Here is a 14,215-nt window from a genome sequence, read left to right as displayed (position 1 = left end):
GAGCCGTGCACTTCGCGATCGATATGCCAGAGATCGAGGTGCATGCGCGTGGCGAGGTTCGCAAGTATGAAGACCTGTATACTATTTGTGTGTTCGGGGGTGTTCTCAGTAGGAATTCACAATAGAAATTGGAGGTACATACTCTTCGAGTATGGTAAAGTATGTGGACTGTGTATGCTGAATGTCACGTCAACTCAATCATATTGAAGGGCATTTGGAGGTTTACGCACACCGGAAAATATCACTGGCATGATGACATTCAAGGCCGAGAAAACTTTCAGAACATAATCGTCACTGATGAGCACGGAAACACGCATAAGTCCTGACTCACAGAGACCGCATGCATAGTAAAATATGTAGTGTTTCACGAGGACGGCGTGCAGTTTACTTTTGGCTGACCGCCAACTCTGTATGACACGTATGAGTGTGAGGGAGACCAGTCCTGGGGAGAGTGTCAGTCAGCACACGTCTGTAATTTATGCTCCCAGTTCCCAGCGACATACCCAGTTGAAATACAAACAAGAGAACAAAGGACATGAAATATTGGACACTGCGTGAGGTCCAGTAACAGCCTGTGATACCTGGGATCGCACTAGTCGTAATTATGAATGTGGAGTGCATAAGTGCAAATTGGTAGCGGTAGGAGGCGAGAGCACTAACCAGGAGAGGTGACAACGGTCGTAAAACGAAGGGTTATGGATGTCACGACGATAGCCTGACTGAAACATCAACATGAATTGAAGTGTGTTGAGGGCATGAGACTCACAAGGACGGTAGACAGAGAGCCTACGAGTACTGTTCTGTTGCTGTTCCAGAGCGCATATGTTCTGAGGACAAAAAAGCCTTGATGATTCTGATCAGAAGTATGTATATGTGGTGGAGGAAGAAGAGATACATTCAGAGCAAGAGACTGATATCTGGCAGAAACCTGTGAGAGGAAAGAGTAGCGCTCAGCGAGGACGCGCATATAGATCTACTGCCAACGTACCTGAGTAAACAATGATCATTATCCGGCATTTCTGAGAAGTAATGCAGTAAGTGTCTCTATCGATGGAAGTCCGCCGCACGTTCACATACATTGGGGTTCTCGTTCGGGGTGAAGTTCACTGAGGTACAACATATCAGTTCATTATCAGGTGTGTGTTTGTATGAACGCACGATATACGTCCACAGTGATGAGGACGAAGGGAACATATCGTGCAATGATATAAAGGGCTTTCACCATGCTCCAGCGGGACTGAAGCAGGAATTTCCACTTTGGAGAGGCTATCGTAAACATTCAAAACGAGGCGTATCACAGCACAAGTACGTTACCTCTCTGTGAAGTGAACAAATGTAATCATAGGTCTGGATAAGCGAGTTTAACGACTGATGGAATCGCTCCAGACAAGCTTACCCAGAATGTCGCTAGCATAGCTGAGCTATCAAGTTAGAGCGAACAACAAGGAGCAATTCCGACACCACCCACTGCATATGTACTAGTGGCCATACATTTGTTATTACCTTGCCCTCATATTAAGAAAACAACGCACTGCTAGGTACTGCATAATCTCGGCTGCTGCGATGTCGTCCGCCGAATACTCCATTTCAGAGCGTCTGTTCGATAAGTGTGGAGATACAGGATTCTCGTACACACCTTCTTATATCTTGTGAACGGCTGATGACATAAGGAATCATAGGGACAGAATTCGATTTGCAGGAGGGCCTGGGGCCGGTTACTAGAAAGTTGAAATGCTGTAGTGACAGACAGGGCTGGGGGTGCAGCTTGAGTGCCCCCACATTAGTTTTACCGAGAAATAAGCCACACTTGGTCCGTCAAAGGCACATGAGTTGTTTGGCCATTGGCGGCCAGACTACATATAGTTAAAGATCGGATACAAAACGCACCTATGTCATATAATTGGGAATTAGGTTTGATCAAACGGCACAAAGTTGATTCGGAAACTCACGGAGTCTGCAGCGAGGGCCTTAGAGCACTGCCCTGTCACCCGATAGCCTCCCGGGCCCGCCGTAGTCATACCATTGGAACCCTGTCACAGTCGACAGAGAACACTGGCGGGCAGTCAGGAAGCAATAACGTGGAAGAGCGTGTGGGATTCGAGGTACGGTAAGAGATAAGAGATCAGTACATCAGTAGTACGATATATATATCGGATCCATGTTAATAGCCAAACACGTGTAATCATAACGCGGTGTCCAATCAACAACGGATCACGGATCACAAGTATGACGCGTTAATCACATGCACGTAAGTAGCATGCTTACATCCTTCCCCATCATCCTTCAGAACGTCCTTTCTCCCAAACGTCAAGTGCTTCGCAGTCCACCAAGTCCTTTCGGGGCAGCCATTCGTCATCCTCTTCTCCAAATCCAACCCAGCGCACGAGATACCTTTTTCCTCTACCAACCTTCCTCTCATCTATGATCCGTTCGATGAAATTCTCTAGCTGACCGTCTTCTGTCACCACAGGTCCGGGCCGGGGATGTTCACGCGTGGGGAAGAGTTCGGGATCGTTGGCATGGTGGGGTCGCAACTGACTGATGTGGAATGTAGGAAAGATATTTGGGGAATTAGGAAGATCGAGGGTGTAGGTAGAGCTCTCGGGATGTGCGTCCAGTATCGTGTATGGCCCGTCGTATCTTGGCATGAACTTGGCCACTCTTTTATCACCTTTCTGCATGTATTCTCTCCGTCTGTGTTTGGTAGCGAGCATAACGCGATCCCCGACGTGCAACGTGAGCGAGGGGGCGCGATTCTTGTTGACGTTCGATGCTTGAGCTGCTTTGGCGGCGAGTAAGTTGTCCTGGGCTTCCATTACATCGTGCGTAAGTTGCGAGATGAGTTGTCTAGCGCGTTCTTCTTCCGGGTCATTTGCGTGAGGAACTGCGATCAATGGTGGTATCATTCTTGGCGAGCGTCCAAGGTGGAGTTGGAAAGGGGAGAAACCGGTACTCGCGTTCACAGAGTTCATCAGGTGGAACCGTACACGTGGCAGGGCACGAACCCAACCCTTATGGTTCCGATCCACGTAGTAGCGTAGGCTTTGATTAACCGTTTTGTTGGTCCTTTCACTTGCGCCATCCGTTTCAGGATGATATGCCGACGACATCTTTAATTTTACACCAGTTAGTTTATGCAATGCGCGCCAAAATCGAGATATGAAGAGCTTATCCCGGTCAGATACAATCTCTTGAGGTAAGCCGTTTTCACAAAACCAGTGGTCAAAAAATAGACCTGCGAATTGTTCCGCTGAGATAGTGTCCCTACAAGGAACAAGACGAATGTCAGCGTTTAAACGGTCAGTCATCGAGACAATCATATTAAACCCGCTGTCTTCAGGTAATGGTCCAATGAAGTCTATGGCGACACACATCAGGAAAACCACCGGTCTCTTTTTTTACTTAATGCGACTTAATTTCTGAGAAATGAAACCGAAACGTCACTTTTTTCACTTAATAGACTTTCTCAAAAGTCAATTCAGCGTGCGCTCAAGCTCACAAGTCAGGATGATTCGAAAAAGTGGGAAAAGTTGTATTAAGTCAAATAAGTATTACACGGCCCATCTAGATTAAGGGGGGGGGGGGGATTTGGTGACAAGTTCTGATGAGTGATGTGGTAGTAGGTGGGTGAGTGATAGCGAGTAAATTCATTGGGTTGGCAGGCATGAGCGAGACGTGATTCAGAGGAGGCTGCTGCTGCTGCTGTGGGTGTTGTTGAAAGTGAGGGGAGGGGTTCATGGAGAGGTAGAGGGGGGGAATTGCGCTCGCCAAATTCCTCGATCGCTCGGTAGGTGCGGGGCATTACGCTCGTCGAACTCTTCGATCGCTCGTTTGTGAGTGATGGTGAATAAATTCATTGGGTTGGTGGGCATGAGCGAGACGTGATTCAGAGGAGGCTGCTGCTGCTGCTGTGGGTGTTGTTGAAAGTGAGGGGAGGGGTTCATGGAGAGGTAGAGGGGGGGAATTGCGCTCGCCAAATTCCTCGATCGCTCGGTAGTAGGTGCGGGGCATTACGCTCGTCGAACTCTTCGATCGCTTGCTTGTGAGTGATAGTAGGCAACATGGTCTAGTTGTGCTCACCGGGTTCCTAAGACGCAATCTCAAATGCGTGATGGTCTGCGAATTTGTTCACGTAGAACGCTTGAAAAGCGTCATATGAATCATAGTGCTTGAGGTCGCGTGAGATGAACTGTGTTCCATAGATTGGAACAAGGTGCGCGGCGCGATAGATCGAGTCGATGTGGATGATTCCAATGAACGGCGAATTATCTGTATCGAAAGAAGGCTTAACGATCCACATCCCTGTGTCTTCGTCGGGCCCGTCACTGGCTTTGTCGAACCAGCGTACCACAGCGCATGGGTACAAAATACCTTCGAATGTGTATGAAAAAAAACACATTATACGGGCTACCTCCATGCCCCCCATCCCTTCAACATCTGCATCCATGTTAACGAACACGCAGTCATACCGGGGTGCTTCGTTTCTCCAAACGGGGCAGGCGCGGATGTGTTCCCGGCGCATGCCGCCAATCCCGCTGCGGTCGCTGGGTGCATAAAACATTGACGATGCAGAGTTGAACACTTGAATTTTTCCATCGAATTGAGGACATCTTGCAAGCGGGATGTCAGAGGGAGCACGCTGGTCGTCTGGGTTCGCTTGCTCGAATAAGAATCGGCGGAGGAGGGTGTAGAGATGGGGGATACCGAGTTCTGTTGATAGATTAGCGATAGTGCGTGCACGTTTGCGTTCTGCACAATGGGAAGGATTATATTAGAAAACTATTCAATTGAAAATATTAGCTAACTTACGAATCGTTTTTGCCAACTGAACGTGGGCTTGTACCAGCGTTGGGCTGTCGTCGATTTCACCCTCTTCGTTATCGCCGAGTATTGTAACGTCGGGGTTGGAGGGCAGCACCAAAAGATTGTCGTTGGCGTGGTTGGACTCGTTGGTGGCAGCAGGATCCTTATTCAAGCGCAAATGCTCTAGCGCAGATATTTAGCACACGGCAACAATGTAGAGAGCAATAAAACTTACTTAATCTTTGAAGCATTGCAGACAGACAGGTGCCGTTCAACATTCCACGGCTCTTGAAATCCACGCGCGCTGCTGCAAGTTTGTCTAAGCGCTGGTTTGTCACCAGCATTTGACCGAGTGCTTTGTAGCGACTCGATCGTCTCCATGGTTCCTTGACTGCCTTGATGTGCTTTGTCTCAGTGATTGATGAGCAAAGGCCATTCGGCGCACCATAAAGTCGGATAAGGAGGATGTAATGGGTGCACGAGTGTTGTCGGGGGAGGGAGAACGTGGAAACGACGCCGGTGGACTCAAAAATAGCCCTGTAATGATGGAATCGGTCGAGAGCGTCCTGGATTTGGCCTAATGTGGACTCTGTGATGATACTACGCCGTACGAGGTAGCAGAATTCAAGGAATGCACGAAACGTGCGCACCACATCAGTTGGGACGTGGCCTTCAATGGCGGGTAAATAAACCTAGATAGTTGTTAGTCTAATGGTAGCAACATTGTGATAGCGTGCAAAAAAAAAACTTACCTTCATAAGCGCTTTTGAATCATCACCTGTCCATTGTTTGAATCCTCGACCTTCTGGAAAACGTCGAAGGCCCGCGAAGGAGGCGACTGCAGAAATTCTATTATGATGTGAGCTTTGAAATATTTAATCAGGACAAATTGACCTACCTTTGGTCTATATCATCTTGAATTTTCTCTGCCTCTTTCTTACCATGTACGTGTACCAAATACTTCCCAACCCACTCGACCAAATGGTCCTTGAAGGTTCCTTTTATGAGTTGATGCAGGAGATCCGGTGCAATCAACTCATGTATATCGGCGCGAGGGAAGTCGTTGGTAAACGGCTAGAAAGGGTGAATCTCGGCTGCATTAGAGACGCATATGAGACTTACAACAAGGTCGCCAACAATCCCGTACTCATCCCACAGAGCGAGGGATGTTGCAACCTCCTCGATCAGCGCCTCTGTGTGGTCACGACACCGACACAACGACTTCTCATCTAAATTTTTGCAGTTGGACATACACCTGTAGTACTACATTAGTAGTTAGAACTGAGGCAGAGGATAAAAACACACCTGGGGCACCAGCCGCGCACTATACATGCTAGAAGGACCTGCTCTTCGTAATCTGCGATATACGGACCAAGCCCGTAAATCACACGCCGATAGTGGCCATCGCCAAAGCGAACCACCTCTGGTTTGGTCATGCTAGGTCTCAAGTTCTCCAGGATCTTGGCGATGGATGAGTGGAACAATTGTCGGCGATATTTCCGATATATTGCATCGGCAGCGTGCTCCTTCGTAGCTGCTCGACTGTAATTAGTGCAGAACAACGGAAGGCATATGAGACTTACTTTTGGGCATAGCAAGGAAACCAACAATGGCAACGGCGTCACGATGTGCACGCCGGACGTTGTTGCGAACATTGCCAATCGATACATATAAGGGGTAGTAGTCGTTCGCGCCAGTCGCCACCGAAACTGTGGTCTTATCAGATCCGAGTATAACCGGCACGAAAGTTGAGCCGAGCGTATCCGGATCTTCAGAGATTATGTCCTATGAAAGATTGTTAGTTTGGGTCGCTAGAGAAAACAAAAAATAAAACGTACGGCTTGATTCCAAGCCCAATCACCGGACATGAAGTCCTGCCATTGTCGTTTGTCGCCGTCAGCTGAGAACTCACGGAAAGGGCGGTAATCCATCTCTTTTTCGTAGTCGGGATTTCCCAACATACCCTGAATCACCTCATGGGGATCACGGTACCACACATCATGAGACTGGTCCATCCAGGGTGGTACATCACTTGTTGGCTTCTCCCCAGTGTACCGTACCTTGAACGATTGCCATTTGACATCGCCCAATGGTGTGTTGTCGATCGTTCTGTGTAAGTCGCGGCAGTCTGCAAATGGCGGCTTGTCATCGTATTTCAGGAGGGTTGCGGCCCAAAGATCCAGTAGTATGTTGATATCCCCAGCGGACATTTGGTTGCGGACATACAGAAACTCCGCAGTCTCAAACTCAACCCGATCTCGGTACGGAGTCCAGTCGTCGGGCGACTTGTCTGGAGGTGGCGCTGGAGGTGCTCCATCTTCAAGGAAGTGTCCCATTGCATCACATGGACGCGCTTATATCAACTTTGGTTAGTTGCAACACACCAGAAAGCTTCAAAGAACGTACCGTTTAGTTTAGGGTGATAGTTACGGTATAATCTATCACCTGGCCCGAAAAAAACGGTGTCTGCGTCGACCGGATTGTTGGACTCATCAAATGCCTGTCCCGGGTCAGATAAATCTGCTGGAAGGTCATTATTGTCCGCAGGGCGGTCGTTGTTGCCTGCAGGATGGTTGTCGACCGGTAGTTCGGGCTCGTCTTCGACCGTGACAGTATGCGAGACGGTGGCTTGTCTAAATGTTGGGTGGGAAACATTCCAGTGCTTTTTGCGCCCTCCTTGAGTCTTGAAGTAGCGAGCGCAGTGTAAGTAGCCGCATGGAATTTGAAGTGCGTTGTGGTCCTTGCGCATGCTCTGAGACATCCCAGCTGGAAGACAAACGACACGAGCACTCGATAATTGCTGGTGGAGAGGTGCTGGGGGTGTGTAATACTAAAAGTAAGTTCAAACCAGACATATTTCAACAGATGCCGATTAGTGAGCAAGCGCCACAGGCGGCGCCCATTGGGGTGAGACTTACGAATTTTTTCAACCAACTCCCGTTACTTCCTTCTTGCTCCAGCAAACGTACCATCCCTCCACCCCCAAGTCGCCCATCTGCCCAGTCACAATGTCTTCCACAGAAGCTTCCCGCCGTACCCGTGCATCAAATGCAACCGCCAGACCTGGAAAAATAGTGCTCGACGCACAGACCAAGAGGCGCACCAAGGCACAGAAGGCTGCTGACGATCTTGCCGTTAAAGAAGCCAAAGAAGCCAAAGAAGCGGCGGTCCAAAAGGGAGTTGAGCGCCTTGCTGGTATGCAGGTTGAGATGGAGAAGGTACAGAAGGAGTTACTCACCAACAAGGCGACTCCCGTTCGGCCCAAGCCAAAGGCTCGAAAGGCGACAAAGGGTACTGTAAAGGAAGGTGACAATTGCACTAATAGTGTATTAGATGACATACCAGACGCTGATGTGGCAGAGGATGCTGCTGAGCCCGTGGATCATGGAACCTCGGGGAAAGGGAAGAAGGCTGCTAAGAGAAGTGGAAAGAAATTGATCAGAGACGCTATCAGCAATGTGCAAAAGAAAATCAGCGAGTCATCGTTGATTGCAGAAGGTGATGGCGATAAGCTTGAGGCACGTGCTGATGGGAAAGGCTCCACGCCATCATCGTAAGATTTAGTTCTCACCACCACAATGTTGCTCCTAACTGAATCGACACTCTATTTTCTCAATCTTACCTATAGCATCAACACGGCTACTCAGAAATTCGCACTAGGTGGCCGAGTGACCAACTGGGTCTCGGGGGTCAGGCCTGGACAGTTGGAGTCAGTGTCCCGCCAATCATCCCGCCAATCCAGCACTTCAACCCGAGCACCTCCAACGACAATTTTCTCGCATGACACTGCTTCCTCAGCAGCAACCTCGGCTGATCAGCCTCGGATTCAGACTAAGATTCCCCTGCCCCCAACTCAAGTTGCTGATTGTATCCCAGATGATGACCTTACTGGTGGCTTTGCGGATGAGATAGACGATTCATTGGAGCGTGAGGCTGCTTGCCTGGATAGCAAGCAAAAGAAGGGGAAATCTAAGGTAATTGACCATAAATAATTGGTGCAGTCCGCTAACGATTTTCTTCACAGGTAGCCTCAATTTTTGACGAGGACTCAGACTGCGGCGGGCCCAAGGCTCCCTTCACACAAATACCACCAATAGAATTCGACTCGGACGATGAACTCATGGATTCATTCACGCAAGAGGATGAAGACTTGCAGGAGCCTGAGGCTCCGTTCACACAGATGGACGATCACATAGCCACGGCGGCCCTCAAGCGGAAAGCAAGTGTCGATTCTATCTCAGACAATGACGAGCAGTCCCAGTGGTCCATGGACATCGATCGTGACAATGTTGAAGATTTGATTGAGGACTCCGATAGTGAACCGCCACAGGCTAACCCTATCGTAGTGAAAAAGGAGAAGGTTTTGCGCATGACGACTTCGGTAAGTACCCTTGGAATTCAATAGTGTTTATTCTGACACTTGTATAGACATCTGCGACCACCTCTAATGCTGACATCAAGCCGCCTGCTCCAAAAAAGGTGAAAGTTGAATCTTCCGGCACCCCACATGCCCAAGCCCAGGCTCCTGCCCGAAAACGCCAGCAGAACGTGGATACTGCACCAGAGCATATGAAGTCACGCGGCGCGTATCGTACGGCTGACTTGCCTCCGGCGATGCAAGCAGACCAGCGCTGGGCCAAGACATTCCTCCCTACCATAATGATGTGGGCAGGAACTTATGAAGACATCTGGAGCATTCCAGATGACGTCCTGCTCCATCACGTCCAGCTCGTTTTCAACGTGGTATATCACGAACTCAAGATTGCTGTTGTTCACGGCGGTGTGGTACATTTACTTGTAAGTTCGCCGATTTATGTCCAGCTTTAACTGATGTTATATCTTCGATTAGACTGCACAGCGTATTTCCGAATGGCGCAGTAATTTTGGTTCAACGGCCATTGTCATAATCGTCAACTTCTTGGCACGCAATACTGACTGCAATTCCAGTGAACTCGCATCTTCCCTTCTCGCCAGCTGGGCATTTTTATACGAGGACCCCGACAATATCAACCCCCTCACAGCATATCGTTCACCATTTATACTGCAGCTGTATGGTAGAGCGCACCTCAGCGCCATCAATGGTTATGTGGAGGTTCCTTCCCTCGACTTAGGAGCGCTTGCAACGACCGGGACATCACGTGTTCTTGCCCTTTCTGCTGCGGCGGTGAGTTCAATCTTAAATGCTTTAATCACACTCATTTTTTTCCAGCTCGAGCGTGCCCTTGGTATGTTCTCGCGTAAGGAACTCAACCTTCAAGAGATTCTGTTGTCTGCGTCGAGAGGAAAGTTTACGATTAAGCTTCCCAAGGTCCTTAACAAGGCTACAGGAAAAAAAACCAATGCGCCATTCTTATTTTCGGCAGCTCGCTGGTCCAAAGCTACAAATTCGTACCTCAAGTCTATTTCTAGCAAACCCACCGGCTACGTGGAGGCTACGGTAAAAATGGCGCGCGCTATTTTACAGGACGTCGCTGAAATACCAGGCTCGCTCAACGACTACGAGGAGGACGAGGACGAGCGTGCTATGATCTGTAAGTTTTATTTATTAGACTTCGTCTTGCCGCTAACATCATATACTACATTGCTGCAGGATTTGTCTTCAAGCCATTGTACCGCTGCCGCCGCCCTACAGTAGATATATGTCGCCATCATCGCTTTTGCCCGCATGCCCACCTTTTTCTCCTTATGTTCGAATGGCTCCCAACTTTTTATTTTAGGGAGTCTGCTTAATCTACGCTTATTTCTACTTGTATGCCCCCCTTTCAATAACAATTGTGCCGCTTTGTCTGCTTTTTTAAGTGAAATAAGTGTTGAAAAAGCGAAACTCCAGAAATTGAGTGGGCTTTTTTAAGTGGTTCACGCTTTTCTCTCAAATGACTTATCATTCGCTTTTCATTAAATTAAGTGACAAAAAAAGTGAAATAAGTAAGTTGTTGTTTTCCTGATGCAGTCGCCACGCCCGTCTGGAATTGGTAACGGATGTAAGGGACCAGTGGTAGCGGTGGTTTTTGATTTGTTTCGCAAGCATGCGCTGCACGAGGGGATGTAAGATTCTACGAGATCTCTCCTCATATTGGGCCAGTAATACGATCCGCGTAGTAGGGCGTAAGACTTGTCGGCTCCGAAGTGACCAGTGCTGTCGTGGGCGGCATTAAATAATGTTTCGCGAAGGTTGTCTACGCGTGGCACAACCAATCGATCAGCGATATAAAACAAACCCTGGTCGTCGCGTGATAAACCTGGCAAGGAATCTAAGAGACCATTTAGTTTCTTACACCAAGGGTCGTTTGTATACCCTTCAACGATGCGTTTGATGAGAGACTCGTCTGATCGGAGAGTGAGTAGCGCAGCACAGATGTCTGAGGTAGTTTTTGTGTCTGTTCTTCGAGATAGCGCGTCAGCGGCCTCGTTCTCCTCACCCTTGATGTAATGAATAGACATGTCGTATTGCGACATGTATTCGGACCAACGCGCTTGACGGCGCGAAAGGTCCCTTTGCGTAGTGAAATTCTGAAGGGTCCGATGGTCAGTAAACACATCAACATGCGCACCTAATAGATCTGAGCGCCATTTCTTTAACGCTCGTATGATAGCCAGCAACTCCTTTTCGTGTACGGGGTAATTGAGTTCCGCTGTCCGGAGTTGCATCGAGTCGAAAGCTACGGGTCTAGAAGTTTCACGTGTTGGTCCCCAGGAAAGTAGTGCACCCGTAGCGTAGTCCGACGCATCGCAAGTCAGGAATATCTTGTTTATCCCGGGATTATCGTGGTCTATGGTGGTGAGGCATTCTGGACTGACGACTAAGTTCTTTATTGCTTGAAAGGCTTCTGCGTGCGTTGTTGTCCATTCGGGAAACTCTAATTCTGCGGATTTCGTTGTTAGAGCGGCAAGCACGCGAGTGTACTTAGCGACGTTTGGCAGGTGGTCTGATAAGTAGCGCACAATGCCCAAGAAGGCTCGTACTTCTGTTGCTGTTCGTGGCTGGGGCCAGTCTAATATTCTGTCGACCTTTGAGCTGTCGACCTCGATACCTCTGGCGGAGATGTGATGTCCGAGGAAATCTATCTCTGTATTAAAAAGTGAGGTCTTTTTCGGTGAGCAATATAAATGTGCGGCGCGTAAGGCCAGCAGGACTTGTCGGACATTCGCCTCGTGCTCCTCGAGTGTTTGCGACCATATAATAATATCGTCGAGATACACGTGGCAGATCTTACCGATGAGGTGTCATAGTGCAGTGGTCATGCGGCGTTGGTGAACGGAGGGGGCGTTGCGGACTCCCATAGGCATGACCGTCCACTCGTACTTACCGAACGGAGTGTGTATTGCAAGGTATTTTGTGTCGTCGGGATGTACTCTCGTTTGAAAGAAGGCATTAGTCATATCAATTTTTCCAAAGAACTTGCCTTTGGCGCAGTCCTTCAAAATCTCGTCGATGCGAGGTAAGGGATGATTGTCCGGGACTGTATTGTCATTTAACAGGCGGAAATCATTTACCCAGCGTGGTAACACCATAGGGTCGGCCTTCGGGATAATAAAAGACGGGGATGACCACTCGCTTGCGGACTCCTTTAAGCGACCTGATTCTAAGTGTGCGTTCAGTAAGGTCTTCCAGGCCGCTCGATATTTCTTGGGACAATCATATGAACGCTGTTGGACAATCTTGTTAGCCTCCTTCAAGTGTACGCGGAAGAGGACATCAGAGGGCATAGTATCGTTGTGAGGTATGTCCGCGGGGAAGCGATCACTAAACTCTAACTTTACTGCTGCGTCCATTGCGATTAGTTTGTCTTGATATTCGAGTTCGGTGATACGTGTTCGAACTGCCGCCGTTATATCCCCACCTTGTACAGGTTCGCACTCCTTGTCCACAATTGATTTGAGTTCAGGCAGCACGCTTTTGAGTTCGTTAACAACATCGCGCTTCATCCAGAATAATTGAGGACCGGAGGGAGAAATTCGAACAGGCGGGGGGGCTGGAACTATGGGCGGTTGAAGGAGGTCGTAGTCAGTATCTTTAACTATGCAAGTACGCATCTCGTGATCAATAATGATTCGATTATGTTGCAGAAAGGGGCCTCCAAGTAGAAGCGGTGTACAAAGATTAGGGGCCACGACGGCGCGTACAGTTCGTGATTTGTAAACATGATCGAGGGAAGAACAAGAAATTTTGACATATTGCAAAAGAACGAGAGGTTTGTTGGCTTGAGACATTGCAAGTGATACTGGTAGGGCTTTTGACAGTTGGTGTCGTCGAAGACCGAGTTTGTTAACGAGATCCTCGTCAATCAGAACTAAAGACGATCCGTGGTCAATTAATGCAGAAACAACGATAGAAGAGGAAATAGCTGGCCCGTCCACATGGCAATCCCAACGTAAATGGGGAGTTTGTAACGGGGCCACGCACTCTTCTTCTGAATCTGTTCCGTCGCCGAGGGCTGCAGAGGACATTACTACCGCGATAGTGTGATTTTCATTAACCTCGACCGCGGCGACCATCTTTGGTTTCTTCGACGCAATGGATGATGCGGTTATAGGTTTGTATGAAGCGCCATCTGGGAATCCTTTGGGACACGCGGCTGAAGTGTGGCCTGCGAAAGGCTCGCGACACTTGAAACATCCGTCATTGTCCCGAAGCAGCTGACGTTCAGTGTCGGTGAGAGAGGGCAAACGTGTGAAAGGCTTGGACGAGGTAGTGGTCGAGGAGGTTGTGGACTGTCCTGCCTTAGTATTGAAGCGTGTTCCAGCTGTGAATTTCTTCTCTCCGCTGGAACGTGCACGCTCGTTGCGTAGGGCGGTGTCGACGGCTTCACGTTGACGAACGAGGTAGCGTACACGCCGTTCGTCGAGTAGTCGTACCTTCTCGATCCACTTGCGTAGTTCGGTTTCTGTTATGTTTTCTGCGTGGTAATCTGCAGCGAGTTCCGCATTCATATGTGATTCTAGGTGATAGCGAATGTTGATCTCTTTGAGGTGGGATGTTGTTCCTCGTAACAAGGTGTTCTGGCTTTGTATGTCCACCGCCCACTCGTTGAAGGGTCTCTGTCCTTGGGTGGAAGCCAGCATCTTGCGGCGTACAACATCCGACCAACCTGAAGGGAGCCAATAATCGCGTACTTCAGTCATATATTCTGTGAAGGTGAGCTTGTCAATACGCTCGCGATCATTGATATACCAGTCTTGAATGACCGCTTCTTGCATTCCCCAAGCGACTTTCTTTACCATCTCTTCTTCTTTCACCCCCTTGTGTAGGAAGAACTGAGTACAACCCATTTCCCATGAGCGCAGCGCCTCCGGAGTTAACTCGCCCGATGTGAGGAAGGGCAGTTTACTCGGGGACGATTGTTCTACGCGTGCAAGTTTCGATGTGGTTGACATTGTGGGCGTGATTGAACTATGAGGGTCGGTTGAGTCG

General features: G+C 48.9%; 3 protein-coding genes across 3 annotated transcripts; 1 reads left to right on the top strand and 2 right to left on the bottom strand.

Moving 5' to 3' along the window:
- Positions 1-11: 11 nt before the first annotated feature.
- DEU56DRAFT_759839 (uncharacterized protein) lies at positions 12-2,018 on the bottom strand (the record flags this gene model as incomplete). Its single annotated transcript, XM_041350359.1, has 14 exons — positions 12-74; positions 143-168; positions 233-274; positions 332-442; positions 504-581; positions 661-715; positions 767-843; positions 989-1,019; positions 1,078-1,106; positions 1,159-1,266; positions 1,397-1,421; positions 1,533-1,596; positions 1,637-1,734; positions 1,950-2,018. Coding segments are annotated over 14 exons (876 nt in total), but the record flags the coding sequence as incomplete, so codon positions are not given.
- Positions 2,019-4,087: 2,069 nt separating this feature from the next.
- On the bottom strand, positions 4,088-7,564 carry DEU56DRAFT_923674 (uncharacterized protein; the record flags this gene model as incomplete). The annotated part of the gene is made up of 10 exons (XM_041358534.1): positions 4,088-4,749; positions 4,810-4,986; positions 5,039-5,495; positions 5,556-5,652; positions 5,702-5,877; positions 5,926-6,058; positions 6,109-6,337; positions 6,387-6,588; positions 6,642-7,156; positions 7,210-7,564. The coding sequence occupies 10 exons, from the start codon at positions 7,562-7,564 to the stop codon at positions 4,088-4,090; spliced, it is 3,003 nt and encodes a 1,000-aa protein (XP_041203912.1).
- A 247-nt stretch (positions 7,565-7,811) lies between these two features.
- Positions 7,812-10,438, top strand: DEU56DRAFT_759837 (uncharacterized protein; the record flags this gene model as incomplete). Its single annotated transcript, XM_041350358.1, has 6 exons — positions 7,812-8,356; positions 8,432-8,777; positions 8,828-9,184; positions 9,232-9,600; positions 9,653-9,967; positions 10,013-10,438. The coding sequence occupies 6 exons, from the start codon at positions 7,812-7,814 to the stop codon at positions 10,436-10,438; spliced, it is 2,358 nt and encodes a 785-aa protein (XP_041203911.1).
- Between the last annotated feature and the right edge of the window lie 3,777 nt (positions 10,439-14,215).

This window comes from Suillus clintonianus, assembly GCF_016758775.1.
Source record: "Suillus clintonianus strain FC179 chromosome Unknown DEU56scaffold_101, whole genome shotgun sequence".
NCBI lineage: Eukaryota > Fungi > Basidiomycota > Agaricomycetes > Boletales > Suillaceae > Suillus > Suillus clintonianus.
The sequence above is the reverse complement of the archived record's forward strand: the minus strand, read 5'-3'. Positions and strand labels throughout refer to the sequence as shown.